General features: G+C 46.0%; 1 protein-coding gene across 1 annotated transcript; it reads left to right on the forward strand.

Moving 5' to 3' along the window:
• Window positions 1–1,993: 1,993 nt before the first annotated feature.
• Window positions 1,994–15,097, forward strand: LOC116459105 (MAL-like protein). The gene is given in 4 exon segments (XM_058431851.1): window positions 1,994–2,188; window positions 8,208–8,375; window positions 12,248–12,370; window positions 14,999–15,097. Coding segments are annotated over 4 exon segments (585 nt in total).
• Window positions 15,098–15,332: the final 235 nt, after the last annotated feature.

Genomic DNA, 15,332 nt, shown 5'->3' on the forward strand with positions numbered 1-15,332 from the left:
AAAAAATGTCACTATTAATGCTGCTGCCTGAATGTTATTCCTGGCACTGCTGCCACCCACCACTGGATTGGATGCTGCCAGCTGAATGAACTTTAGTTTAACTCTTCTTGCATCTTTGTCATTCCCGTTAACAGACAAGTTGCAAACTCTGCATTCATTCCTTCTCTCATCAGGAAGTGGAATCTATTTCTCCACTTCCTTGAATCTAGACTGACATTTTGCCTTGCTGTGAGCAATAGAAGTGGTAGCAGAAGCATCTCTCACAACCAACACTTGCTGTGCCTTGAAACTGGGAAGAAAACATTCCATCAACTTTAAAGAAAGCCTTACAATAAGCTGAGACCCCTCCCTGAACCATTTCTATAGACTCATAACTGATGCCCCAGCCCAAACTCTGCCTCGTTCATCCCAGCCTCCTCCCTGCAGCCAGCAATGGCTTTGATCATGCCACCCCACCGCCTAAAAACCCCCGCTGTCAGGTTAAGTCCAGAGTCCTTAGCGATGGTGAGCACAGCTTTTCATTACATGGCTCCTCCCTTCCCTTCTCTTCTCTCAACACTTCCCCAGAGCCAGTATTACTTGTCAGCCCTCAAAGCTCCTCGAATTTACCTGTACAAACCACGTCCTCACTGACCCTTGTCTTTGCACATGCTGTTCCCTCTGCACGGATGCTCCTTCTCCCCTCACCTCTTCCATCACATGGCCTGCCTGTGGCCTCTTAGTCTTCCTTCCAGATTCAGTAACTACAGAAACTACTAAGAAAGTTATACATACATATATTTTTTTTAAAAAAGAGGAATTATAATGGTATGAAAAATTATATATATATATTTGTGTGTGTATATATATGGTGTGTGTGTATATATATATATGGTGTGTGTGTATATATATATGGTGTGTGTGTGTATATATATACGGTGTGTGTGTATATATATGGTGTGTATATATATATGGTGTTGTGTGTGTATATATATATATGGTGTGTGTGTGTATATATATATGGTGTGTGTGTATATATATATATATGATATATATATCAAAAGAAAATAAAAGAGGAATGGACAGACGTGGTCCTCAGGGAGGAGGAAGCAGGAATGGGGAGGCCTGGCCCTAACTCAGGGCCCCTCCCAGACCACGCTTCCTACCACTCTGGACCCATCCCAGGGAGGCCGGGCACAATGCCAGCCCCATTCTGTGAGTGCTTATGAGTGCCAAGGACCCCCGATATGACTTGCTCCGTCAGGAGCAGCTGCGGACGGGAGTTCCCGCCAGTGCTGGATGGAAGTTCCCACCCACACTGTTATCCAGTGGGAGATGAGACCCGGCCCTCACTGGAGGCCTTAGGGGCCTGGGCTGGCAATTTCCTGCTAGCCTTAAAGCCACAGAAAAAGGAAATTCCCCCTCCATGAGCCAGGATGCAGTGACTCGGGGTTTGGAAGTGTGCTAGGTTGAACTGCAGAGTGTGGAACTTCTGTGCAATGCTACTTGTTTTCAGGGTCCTCTTGGGGTACTGGAGACAGGCCTGCCATGCCCCTGCTGGGTAACTGAGGATTCCCCTCTGCCTTTTAGAGCCAGCATCCTCCTGTATTCAAAGCACAAAGGAGTTAAGGATGGCTGCTCAGAAGGCTTCATGAGGCTGCAGGGCCAGTGACACGGGGGTAGGAGCTGCCTCATGGGCTGTAAGCAGCACCCAGGTGGGCTCTGCGTCTCTGAGCCACCTACAGGGAGACTTGCAGTCAGGTGAGCCCTGCCCAGGAGCACCCAGCACACCTGGCTGGGTCCCTGACCTCCAGCTGTGGCACTTGGGGTAGGAGCGTATGTGTGGAAGACCCTAGCTCGGGTACAGGGAGTTCCAGCCCCTCAGAGGCAGGACACTCCAGGGCTCCTCCCACTCTCCCTGACAATGGACCTGCCAGCTCACCACATTTCCCTTCACCTTCCTCAGCGGCTCCCACTCCCACTCAGGCCCCCACATGGCCCCTCAGGCCCTGGGATGGGGTTCCTGCTGCAGCCGCCAGGCTGGGGCCTGTGTGGGGCTGTGGCCTACCCATGGGACAGTGCTGTGAAGAGGAGGAGTGGTCCAGGTGCGGGTAGGAAGGAAAGCACACTGAAGCAAGGGTTTCCACAAACTCATCCACAGAAAGAGAGAGACTTCCATCGCAACCTGGTACACTACAGGCGAGTGTGGGTGTGTGTGTAAGTGAAACAAAAGATCCAGGAAACAGTATTTCCCTTTCCTGTACTCAATATGCTCCTATACTTTATATCCTAGTCTGCTTAAGTTCGTTTTGTTTTGTTTTGTTTTGTTTTGTTTTGTTTTGTTTTGTTTTGTTTTAGAGATAGTCTTGCCCTGTCACCCAGGCTGACAAGTATAGTTCACTGCAGCCTCGAACTCCTGGGCTCAAAGGACCCTCCCCACACTCAGCCTCCCAAGTAGCTAAGACTACAGGTGTGCGTCACCATGCTCAGTTAATTTTTTGAAATGTTTTCTAGGGACAGGATCTCATTTTGTTGCCTACACTGGCCTCAAATGCCTAACCTCAAGCAATCCTCCCACCTCAGCTTCCCAAAGTGCTGGGATTACAGGTGTGAGCCATTATGCCCAGTTGGCTTCAGTTCTTAATGCTGGTTGATAATCCACTAAATGAAGTCACAATCCATGAATGAGTCTCACTCAGTTTGCCAGTCCCAGGGCTGGGGGAAGTGGTGGAGGCTTGGGGAGCCCTGCATAAAGGCAAGAGGGTGGGTGCCCTGAGTTTGGCCTGGGAGTCATGGGAGGCAGTGGAGTATCTGAAGAGAGGGTGAGGGGTACGGGCGACCAGGGACTCCTCAACAGTGCTGTGAAAAGGCTGTCGCTGGCTGGGACTGGCCTTAACAGAAGGGAAATGCACTATCTCGTGTCCTGCGATCTGGGTCAGCAGCTCGGTTGTGTCATCTGGGATGCAGGCTCTTTTCCTCTTTCTCCTCCTCCATTTCATAGCTCCAGGTTCACCACTGCACAGTAATGGCCAGACAAAGAAAGGAACCATTGTGCCCTGTGCCCCCTTCTTAGGCATGAGGAAGACTTTCCCTCTGTCTCATTGACCAGGACAAAGTCAAGTATGTGTCCCTAATAGGGAATGTGATGAGCCTAATGGCGTGGGCAGCAACATCCTCTTACTGGTGAGAGCCTATACCTATGTGAGAGCGACATCCCCTATACTAGTGAGATCCTAGTTGGGGAACTCACTCCACAGAAACAGTTTATAATGAGAGAACTCTCTGCAACAAGGTATTTGCTGCAGCATCTCTGTAACAGGAGAAAGCTAGAACAACCCACAGACCCTGACTAGGGCCTAATTGAGTAAATGAGGTTTTATCAACTTGATGGAAGATAATTTTGACACTGAAAATACAGTGGACCCTCATAACTCCTGGATTCTGTATTTGCAGATTCACCCATTTGCTGAGATGTATTTGTAACCCACAAATTAATACACCTGGCACTTTTCACAGTCATTGACGTTACCTATTGTTAATACACTTCTTTCTGTAAGACGTCCTTTCAAGTTTCAGTTCATCCTTTTGGAAAATTTATATAAGACTGTGTGTGTTTCTTATAGAAAAGGATTTTGCCAATGTTGTGCTTGAAATCTACTTGCTCTAAATGGCTCACTGTAATCAAATATTTCTCCACTTTGAGGGCCAGCCTCCACCATTGAAAAATATCTCCAGCTCTGATGAAATACAAAAATAAGCATTAAAATGGGAAAGCAGTTTAGGCCACCATATGAGCTTTAAGAAAAAGTAAAAACAAATACTCAAAGTTTTCACAACTATAAGGAATCCAACCTAGACTACTGGAGACAGAAATGAGATCACGAACTCTACTGGTTTAAATCCACCTGCAGCCCTTTGCTCTGTTCCCTCCTACTGTTTAGGAGGTAGAGGGGTGTAGAAATAAGAAGTGAGTGACTTTCTTTTGCAGAACATTGATTCTGCAACACCGAAGACATCGCAGGAAGGTTCCCACGATGTTTGAGCAGATTCCCAAATGCTCAGAGGCTCCTGGCCTGTTGTGAAAGGTAGGACAGGAATCCCTAAGCCATAGCTGGAACCCAGAGAGAGGAGGCTGCTCATGAGCTCCCTGAGACTGCAGGCATGATATCCCCATCAAGGCCCCTAATGCCCCAGGTAGACCTTGGCTGAGGCTCTAGCAGGCCACCCTCTGGCACATTCTAGGAGTCTCTATCTGGCCCTGCCCTTGGCATTGAAATCTGGTTTCAGGGCAAGAACCACAAGTGTCCTACACTATGTCCGAGTCCCACCACGCACTGCCTGTGTGACCTCAGGCCCCAGTCCCCTCCGGTACAGTATTACCTCATGGACTGTGGCAAAGATTAAATGTGCAAATGTAAGTAACATGCATATGGCTGTGTCTGGCCAGGGAAGCTTCTGATGGCAAGAGGGGGACCAGAACCCCTCTGCAGGCACTGACTGGCAAGATGGGGCTGAGGTTCCCTTGCCATCCCCATGCCTGGCACAAGTGAGCTGGCAGTAAGCAGTGGAAGGTATCAAATGGCAGTTCTCTAGTCTTTCCAAGGGAGTTAGAATTGTGTGGACTAAACGAGGCAGTCTGACTGAATGCATTTTATAAACTGTAAAGTACCTGGTGAATCACTAATAACCAGCATTGTTTGGGTGCTGTTCATATGCCAGCATCTTAATGCACTTCTCATGGCTTCTTGGCAAGCGCCTTAAAGCTGAGCCCTGGTACCTTTCTGAAGCATCAGCAGCCCTTGTCACTGGGAATGACATGCTACAGCACAGTTGAGGGTGAGCCAGAGGACAGTGGCTTCCATCCCTCACCACCCCCTCCCTAGGACAAGCCGGCCTTGACTCATTCTCCGGCAGTCTCAGACCAGCCTAAGACTTCCAAAATTCACTTGGACATTGATTGTTAGGGGGGAATTTGCTCCCAGAACTGGTGCTTTAAGAGGCGGCCATGCTGCTGGAGTTGCTTTCCGGCCCTGTAATGCTGTGATTGGACTCCTTGCTGAGGAGTCTCCACCTTGTGGTCAACTTCCTGTTCTCTTCTGGCTTCTCATCTCCCTTTTCTTTTTTCTCCTTAAGAGACCATGAATACTCCATAAATTCAAAGACAACAGCCAGACAACAGCAAGTGGAAGCCTCAGAAGGGAAAGGGTGACATATCTATGTCTATGTATTAGCAGTTGTAAGATAAGAACTGCTGGTCCCAGAAAGCTAGGGATGTATTTTGGAAAGCAGAACTGAAATTGTATATCTTTTGGCTGAGCTGTACAGAAGGGCGTGAAGTCAGGGCACAGTGGCTCATGCCTGTAATCTTAGCACTTTGGGAGGCCAAGGCAGGAAGATTTCTTGAGGCTGGGAATTTAAGACTAGCCTGGGCAACACAGCAAGACCCTGTTAAAATAAAAATTGGCCAGGTGTGGTAGTTTGTGCCTGTAGTCCTAACTACTTAGGAGGCTGAGGTGGGAGGATCATTTGATCTCAGGAGTTGGAGGCTGCAGTGAGCCATGATTGAACCTCTCTCTGCACTCCAGCCTGAGTGACAGAGAGAAACTCTCTCAAGAAAAAAAAAAAAAAAGTGAGTGAAGTTGTCTGGTCTAGAAAGTTTCTAATACATCATTCAGAACTGAGTTATCCCCACAGACATGAACTTCCAATCAAAATTCGCTAAACATAAGAGGAAACAAGTGAACAAGAATGGAAGTTAATGAAAGCCACAAATTGCAGAATCAAGCTATTAAGGGCAAGTGAATGGAATTTTCAGATATTGAATATAGAATGAATACCAAGCAGAAGTAATAAAAAAAATCCACATCTGGACACATGGTATCGCTGTTTCACAAACTGCAGAATGCCAAAGATAGAGTGAAGACTAAATATAGCCAAATAAGGAAGACAGATTCCTACAAAATAGGAGTTCAACTGACAGCTGACCTTTCAACGGCAACAATGGAAGCCAGAATACAACAGAATCATATGAAAACATATACAACACAGTGGAAATATATCTTGGAAGTGTGGAGGGAAAATAATTGTCAGGGGAAATTTAAGGACATTTTCTAATAAATCAAACTGACTACTAGCCACTGACCTTCACTAAAGAGACTACTAAATGGTGCACTTCAGGAAGAAAGAAAATTATGTCAGGAGGAAAATCTGGAATGCAATAATATCTTCATGACTCCCAAGATAGAGAAGAATTTCTTAAACTTTATAAAAAACATAGTCAATAAAGGAAAACGTTGACATATTCAACTGCATTAAAATTATGGGCTTAGTTAATCAAAGGAAGCTATAAAGCATGTGAGTGCTAGCAGAATATATTTGCAATGTTTATGACAGCCCATGAAATTTGCACTATTAGCAAGAATTCCTATGAATCAATAAGAAAAAGAAAAATCTATTTGAAAATATTTAACTGATAAAAAAATAAAAAAGACTTTACAGAGGAAGAAATATTAATGACTAGCAAATATACAAAAATAAGCTCTATCTCATTAGTAAACAATTCCACAGTGTCAGTGAGCAACAGGGAATGTGCCACAGCGTGCTGGGAAGTTAATGGGGTGAGGGGATGTGGTCCACTGAGGACTCCAGGTCCTTTTTAAAGAGACAGTCACAACTCATTCCAGCCTACTCTGACCTGAGAAATGGGTACACTGTGGCCAGGACCCATGGATTTCTAATGAAATGACCCAAATATGGATTTTTCATGTGAAATATCCTGTTTTAAACGTTGGTAACTTATTCAGAATCGTTTAAAAGTGTATATCCCAATACTGATTGAGCCAAGAAGACACATTCACAGGCCAGAGTTGGTCGAGAGTCCCTCTGTTCACAACTTCTGCATTAACCCCTTGAATTTATTTTTAATTAATTATTTGTTTATTTATTTTATTTTTTTAATTATACTTTAAGTTCTAGGATACATGTGCACAACATGCAGGTTTGTTACATATGTATACATGTGCCATGTTGGTGTGCTGCACCCATTAACTCGTCATTTAGCATTAGATATATCTCCTAATGCTATCCCTCCCCCCTCCCCCCACCCCACAACAGGCCCTGGTGTGTGGTGTTCCCCATCCTGTGTTCAAGTGTTCTCATTGTTCAATTCCCACCTATGAGTGAGAAAACGCGGTGTTTGGTTTTCTGTCCTTGTGACAGATTGCTCAGAATGATGATTTCCAGCTTCATCCATGTCCCCACAAAGGACATGAACTCATCCTTTTTTATGGCTGCATAGTATTCCATGGTGTATATGTGCCACATTTTCTTAATCCACTCTATCATTGTTGGACATTTAGGTTGGTTCCAAGTCTTTGCTACTGTGAATAGTGCCACAATAAACATACATGTGCATGTGTCTTTATAGCAGCATGATTTATAATCCTTTGGGTATATACCCAGTAATGGGATGGCTGGGTCAAATGGTATTTCTAGTTCTCGATCCTTGAGGAATTGCCACACTGTCTTCCACAATGGTTGAACTAGTTTACAGTCCCACCAACAGTGTAAAAGTGTTCCTGTTTCTCCACATCCTCTCCAGCACCTGTTGTTTCCTGACTTTTTAATGATCGCCATTCTAACCGGTGTGAGATGGTATCTCATTGTGGTTTTGATTTGCATTTCTCTGATGGCCAGTGATGATGAGCATATTTTCATGTGTCTGTTGGCTGCATAAATGTTTTCTTTTGAGAAGTGTCTGTTCATATCCTTTGCCCACTTTTTGATGGGGTTCTTCGATTTTTTTCTTGTAAATTTGTTTAAGTTCTTTGTAGATTCTGGATATTAGCCCTTTGTCAGATGGATAGATTGCAAAAATTTTCTCCCATTCTGTAGGTTGCCTGTTCACTCTAATGGTAGTTTCTTTTGCTGTGCAGAAGCTCTTTAGTTTAATTAGATCCCATTTGTCAATTTTAGCTTTTGTTGCCATTGCTTTTGGTGTTTTAGACATGAAGTCCTTCCCCATGCCTTTCAACTCCTTGAATTTGCTAACAATCGGATCTGACTTTACCATGACTCAGAGGGGCCAGGCTTCCTTCTCCATTTCCCTCTTGGTTCCCTCCTAACTTCACCTGAGCTTTTAACTAGAGACAGAAAAGAGATGCCCTGCAAAGGAAAACGTGCACCACACTGGCTAATGAAGCTCCTTCTTTCACGCTTTTATCATCCAGATATTTGGGTTCTGGGTCTGGATCCTGGTAGCCAACACCCAGGTAGCAAACCCATTGCTGCAAGGATGAGTGATGTATGTCTCACTCACCTTGTTTCTCATCTCCCTGATGTTCCTCTTGTCTTCCTTGTTTGGATTTTACAAAAGATTTGAATCCTGGAGAGTTCTGGTAAGAACCAGCAGCATGGCTCCTCCTGGGTGGATGTCCTGGGTTGAGTGAGGACAATTGGTCTTTCTGGGCAGGGAGGGATCCTGGGCTAGGCTCCTATGGAACCAAGACTTTTTATCTTAGTATGTTTACTACCAGGCCAAAATGAAGACATTTCTCTGCAAGAGTAAATCATTCCTTGTATTCCCCTTCACTGCCTTCCATGTTAGGAGAATACACAAGGCCCTGTGATCAAGCATATTCTTATGTGTCTCCCCTAAATTTTCTTTCTGGTAAAATCCTTGGAGCAACACTGAAGAAAAAGCTAGTAGGAAAAAAAATCACTCCATTCTCCAGGCCCTATCGCAATCCCTGTGACAGGTTATTTCTTCCATATCCCACATAAATTTTATGCAAAAATATATATATATATATAATACTTTACAAATAATTTTGGATGTAGATGCTTTCATTTAATATTACATCATTAATTTTTATGTTATTGCATCATCTCAAAAAATCATTTAGAAGTGTTCCATATCGAACAATTAAAGACATATTTAAAAGTACAAAATATTGTATTATAGGCCCTCATTTAGCCATAACCAAGATTCCAGCATTATCAAGATCTTACCACATTTGTTTCATCTAGCCCTTGCTCCCACTAAGGAATTTTAAGGCAAACTCTAGACATCATGTCATTCTATTCCACACACTTCAGAATGTTTTCAGAAAACCTCACAATCTTTCTCACATTATCACATGTATACAAAGTTAACAATTCCTCAGCATACCTAAGATAGTATACAGTGGTTCCCCCTATTTCTGGAGGATAAGTCCCAAGACCCCCCAGGGGATGCCTGAATCCTCAGATAGTACTGAACTCCAATTATTCTATGCATGCACTTCTTTTTTCTTCTTCACAATTTCACAGATAGACAATTCATTCTTACTGTAGATCTTAACAACCTCAGCACATTTTTTTCTTTCCTTATTATGTTGAAAACTTTCACCTTTTCACTTAAAGAAAGCACTCTATGACTTCTCTTTGGCATACCCAAATTGCCAGCATCACTACTCTTGCAATTTGGGGCCATTATGAAGTAAAATAAGGATTCTTTGAATGCAAGCACTGCAGTACCACAACAGTCAATCTGATAGCCCAGATGGGTACAAAGTGACTAACATGGGTGGCACAGACAGTGTAGATGTGCTGACAAATGGATGATTCACTGGGATGATGTCCCAGGTGGCACAGGTTGGGACAGTGCAAGATTTCATCATGATACTGAGAAAGGCACACATTTAATTGTTAATTTCTGGAATTTTTCATTTAATATGTCAGACCAAGATTGACTTTGGATAACTGAAACATACTGATCTTTATTAATCTGCCACTGATTATGACATAGACATTACATTTAAAACACTGTGTATTAGTCTGTTCTCACACTGCTATAAAGAACTACCTGAGACTGAGTAAATTGTAAAGAAAAGAGGTTTTAATTGACTCATAGTTCCTCATGGTTAGGGAGGCCTCAGGAAACTTACAATCATGGTGGAAGGTGAAGGGAAAGCAAGGCACGTCTTACATGGCAACAGGAGAGAGGTGAGAGGTGAAAGTGCCATACTTTTAAACAATCAGATCCCAAGAGAACTCATTCACTATCATGAGAACAGCATAGGCGAAACTGCCCCCATGATCCAATCACCTCCTACCAGGTCCCTCCCTTGATACATGTGGATTACAATTGGAGATGTGATTTGGGTGGGGACAAAGAGCCAAACCATATCATTACACCCCCAGCCCCTCCCAAATCTCATGTCCTTCTCACATTTAAAAACACAATCATGCCTTCCCAACAATCTCCCAAAGTTTTAACTTATTCTAGCATTAACCCAAAAATCCAAGTCTAAAATCTCATCTAAGACAAGGGAAGTATCTTCTGCCTATGGGCCTGTAAAATCAAAAGCAAGTTAGTTAATTCCAAGACACAATGAGGGTACAGGCATTGGGTAAATGCTCCCATTCCAAATGGAAGAAATTGGTCAAAACACAGGGGCTACAGGCCCCATGCAAGTCCAAAACCCAGAAGGGCAGCCATTAAATGTCAACACTCCAAAATCTCCTTTGACTTCATGTCACATATTCAAGTCACATTGTTGCAAAGGGTAGGCACCCATGGCTTTGGGCAGCTCCACCCCTGTGGCTCTGCAGAGTACAGCCCCTGCAGCTGCTTTTACAAACTGGTGTTGAGTGCCTGTGGCTTTTCCAGGTGCCTGGTGCAAGCTGTCAGTAGACCTACCATTCTGGGGTCTAAAGGATGGTGGCCCTCTCCTCACAGATCTACTAGGTAGTGCTGCAGTGGCGACTCTGTGTGGGGGCTCTGACCCCACATTTTCCTTCCACACTTCCCTAGTAAGATTCTTCATGAGAGCTCCACCCCTGCAGCAGACTTCTGCCTGGACATCCAGGCATTTTCATAACATCCTCTGAAATCTTGTCCGAGGTTCCTAAACCTCAATGCTTGCTTTTTGCATGCCTGTAGGCCCAACACCATGTGTAAGCTGCCAAGGCTTGGGGCTTACACCCTCTGAAGCAATGGCCCAAGCTGTACTTTAGCCTCCACTGCTGGAGCTGGAGCAGCTGGGATACGGGGTGCTGTGTCCCAGGACTGCACAGAGCAACAGGGCCCTGAGCCTGGTCCACAAAGCCATTTTTCTCTCCTAGGTCTCTGAGCCTGTGATGGGAGGGGCTGCTGTGAAGAGCTCTGAAATGCCCTGGAGATATCTTCCCCATTTGTCTTGGGGCCTGTCATTACTTATGCAAATTTCTGCAGCTGACAGCTTGAATTTCTCCCCAGAAAATGTGTTTTTCTTTTCTACCACATGGTCAGGCTGCAAATTTTCCAAACTTTTATGTTCTGCTTCCCTTTTGAACATAAGTTCCAGTTTTGGACCATCTCTTTATGAATGCATATGATTGTACACTTTCAGGAAAAGTCAGGTCATATCTTGAATACTTCACTGCTTAGAAATTTCTTCTGCCAGATACCCCAAATCATCTCTCTTAAGTTCAAAGTGCCACAGAGCTCTAGGGCAGGGGTAAAATGCCACCAATCTTTTTGCTAAAGCATAGCAAGAGTGACCTTTATTCCAGTTCCCAATAATTTCCTCATCTCCATCTGAGACCATCTCAGCCTGGATTTCATTGTCCATATCACTATCAACATTTTGGTCAAAATCATTCAACAAGTCTCTAGGTAGTTCCAAACTTTCCCACATAATCCTGTCTTCTTCTGAGTGTTCCAAACTGTTCGAAACTCTGTCCATTACTCTGTTCCAAAGTCACTTCCACATTTTCAGGTATCTTTATAGCAGTGCCTATATAGTGCACCAATTTTCTGTATTAGTCTGTTCTCACACTGCTATAAAGAAGTATCTGAGACTGGATAATTTATAAAGAAAAGAGGTTTAATTGGCTCACAGTTCTGCATGGCTGGGGAGGTCTCAGGAGACTTACAATCATGGTGGAAGGTGAAGGAGAAACAAGGGATCCTTACATGGCAGCAGAAGAGAATGGAGAAGTATCACACTTTTAAACCATCAGATCCTATGAGAACTCCCTCACTATCACGGGAGCAGCATGGAGAAACTGCCCCCATGATCCAATCATCTCCCACCAGGTCCCTCCCTCAACACGTGGGGATTACAATTCGAGATGTGATTTGGGTGGGGACACATAGCCAAACCAAATCACACTGCAAACAAAAAAAGCGGGAGTTTGTGGGGCTGGCCTGCCTCATTTGCTCATTCTTTACAGCTATGTAGCCAAAGAGGAAAGTGCTCACCTGAGTGATGTGGCCATGCATGACTCTGCTCTGCATTTCCAGAACACCCTGTACCATGGGACCACTGGCATTCTGCACATGAGTGCTGCTGTCCTACAAGTACATGTTACAATCATGTCTGAGGCCCAGGACCTGAGAAACTACTACATTAACATGGCAGCCTTGGTGAGTGAGCTGGCTGTGGACAGCAAGTCTTGGCTGGAGGATGTTTAGTGCAGGAGGCCTAACTCTGCTTATGCTGTATAGACCCTGAGCCCTCAAGTGGAAGGAGCCATGGGGGCAGGGGAGAGGGATGCTTGTCCCTGTAAACATGTGCACCCACATTCTGGGGTCCTCTTTTACCTTATATCATTCCCACCCCAGTTTTCCTCTCTCTTAGGCGCCCCCCACATTGTCTGCAGAATTTTTTTTTCCAAAACACAAATTGGAACAGGTGTCTCTCTCCTACTGAAAATCCTTCAGTGGCTCCTACTGCCTTTGGAATGGGGCCCACATCCCTCAGAATGACTGAACTATTCCAGTGTCCTTTGTGTAAATCACAGAACCCTACAGGGGTAATGTACTGGTTGTGGGACCACGGCAAGGTGGTCCAGCCATGGTGGAGACAGCAGGGCCCCCAGGCTTCAGGTCCCCTGGAGCGTCCTGAGTCTGCCACTTACCAGCCAGCTCTCCTCTCCTTCCCTTGTGGGATGGCGCCCTCACATGGCAGAGAGCTCACAGCGACACATTCCTCCTTTGAAGTGTCTATTAGTCCACTTTCACGCTGCCAATAAAGACATACCCAAGACTGAGCAATTTACAAAAGAAAGAGGTTTGTTGGACTCACAGTTCCACATGGCTGGGGAGGCCTCACAATCATGGCAGAAGGCAAGGAGAGCAAGTCACATCTTACATGGATGGCAGCAGGCAAAAAGAGAGCTTGTGCAGAGACACTCTCATTTTTAAAACTATCAGATCTCATGAGACGCATTCACTCTCACAAGGATAGCACGGGAAAGACCCACTCCCATGATTCAATCATCTCCCTCTGTGTCCCTCCCACAACACGAGGGAATTATGGGAGCTACAGGATGAGATTTGGGTGGGGACATGGAGCCAAACCATAGCAGAGTGGCCTGACCTTCCTGAATCCTACCTTGAAAACTTCCAAGGAAGGACTCCAACACCAAGGCTACATCTCTTCCCATCCCTGGATCAGTCACTGTGGCCAGAAGGCCCCACGTTGGCCTGGTGGCTCTTGCAGGCTCATGTGGCCATGGCAGGAGGAAGAGGTACATGGTGGGGTGCTGTCTTCAGAGTAAGTATGGGGTTCCAGGGAGCACTGTGACCCTGTGGAGTGGCCACAAGATATCTCAGCTGCCTTCCAGCCTGTCTGCCTCCCTTCCCTCCTCATGAGGTTAGTTTAACTTCCTAAACTTGCAAGTCCAGAAATGACCCCTGGGGCCCTCCATGACCCAGCCTGTCCCCAGCAAGGCCCCCTGCTGTTCACCCATGGTCAGCTGCCCCAGCTACACCACCTTCCTCACTGCCCATGAGCACACAGACATGCACCTGCGTGGGACCTTGGCAGAGGTAACTGCCTGGTGGCTCCTGCCTCCTTCTGTCCTCTTGACAGGGCCTTCCCTGATGGCCCCTCCCCTGAGACCTTGGCATTCTACTTTCCCCTTCCCTGCTTCATTTTCTCCTGGGCATTTACCTCCATCTAACCCATTTATGTGCTACTCATCTATCTTGCTGCTGCTATCTGCATCTTATCTCTCAACTGTAAGCTCCAAGAGGGCAGGAATTTTTGAATATTTTCTCCACTGTTATACCCACAGTTGTTCTTGAAGGAAAGCAGGTGGATAAAAAATATTTGTTGACTGACTGACTGAATGAGGAGCATGTGAGTGGACAGTGGGGCAGAGTGGGGCTGGGATGGTTGGCAGGGCCGGAAAGGTGAAGGTGACGGCCCTACCCTGAGAAAAGAGCAGAGCCATCACACAGCTTCAACGTGGGGCAACACAGTCATGTTCTCCCCATGAGTGAGAAGTGTCCTCAGTTGTCCACTTCTACCTGCCCTGCCCAAATCATGGAGCAGATTTGAGGGGCAGGGCAGGCAGAAGTGGAAAAATGAAGCCATGAGGAGTTCTGGCCTGGGATGCCGGTGGCTGAGACAAGGGAGAAATGCATGTCCCATGAGCTAGGCAGGGAAATCAGTAGCCTTTGGGGTGGCTTTGCATATGGCTGGCAAGGGAGGCAGGAGGAGTCAGGGGCCACAGGCATCAGGCTCAGAGAGCAGGGTGAGAAGAGGACCCTGGGGCCCACTGGGCTTGTGAGGCTTGTGAAGAAATGTCAGAGGCTCAGTGTGAGCCAGGAAGAGCTGGAAGAGGTCTGAACATTCACAAGGAGTTGACGAGTTGCTCAGAGCGGAGTTCTGGGCCAGCGAGTGGAGCTGTAGGGGCGGTCAGAGCATGGGTTTTCTGGAGGTGGGTAGAGGAAAGCGGGCCTCAGGCAGGAGGTCAGCGTGGGATGTGGGCCAAGGGCCGGGGTGGAGGCGAGCCTGCTTCACAGCCAGGTGCAGATGAGACAGAGACTGTTGTCGGGGTAGGACACCAGGATGGCCCCAGGGACACCCTGATGGAGAGTTTCCAGGAGAGGAAGTCATTGGCCAGGGGTTTCTGCCCTCAGGCCAGGCAGGAAGCTGGGAGGCAGGGTCATGCGTAGCCTCCTGGGCATCGGGGCTGAGGGTCCCCGGGGGTGGGCAGGAGCTGGCATTGCTGTCTCTAACAGTCATTCTCCACCTCCTTCCAGTTCTTTGCCTTTGTCGCCATGCTGCTCTCCATTCTGCATGCCTCCAGCATTTTTACCACCGATGCACAGGCACCAGGCCAAGGGGGAAATGCTCTTTGAAAGTCCTGATTATTTCTCCCCAAAAGCAGCTTCCAATGCTCGCCATCTGGATGATAAACAGAAGATCCACTAAAACATCCATGGGATTAACAGAGCGTCCTTGCAGACTAAGCGAAGACACCATACTTTGGACATTTAAATTCACTCTACTGAATAAGAGGAAGCTTTTATTTTCTTTTTTCTGGGAAAGTAACTGTCTCTTGAAATTATCTGACCATGAACTTGCTCTTCTAGC

Source organism: Hylobates moloch, unplaced genomic scaffold, assembly GCF_009828535.3.
Source record: "Hylobates moloch isolate HMO894 unplaced genomic scaffold, HMol_V3 SCAFFOLD_19, whole genome shotgun sequence".
Lineage (NCBI taxonomy): Eukaryota > Metazoa > Chordata > Mammalia > Primates > Hylobatidae > Hylobates > Hylobates moloch.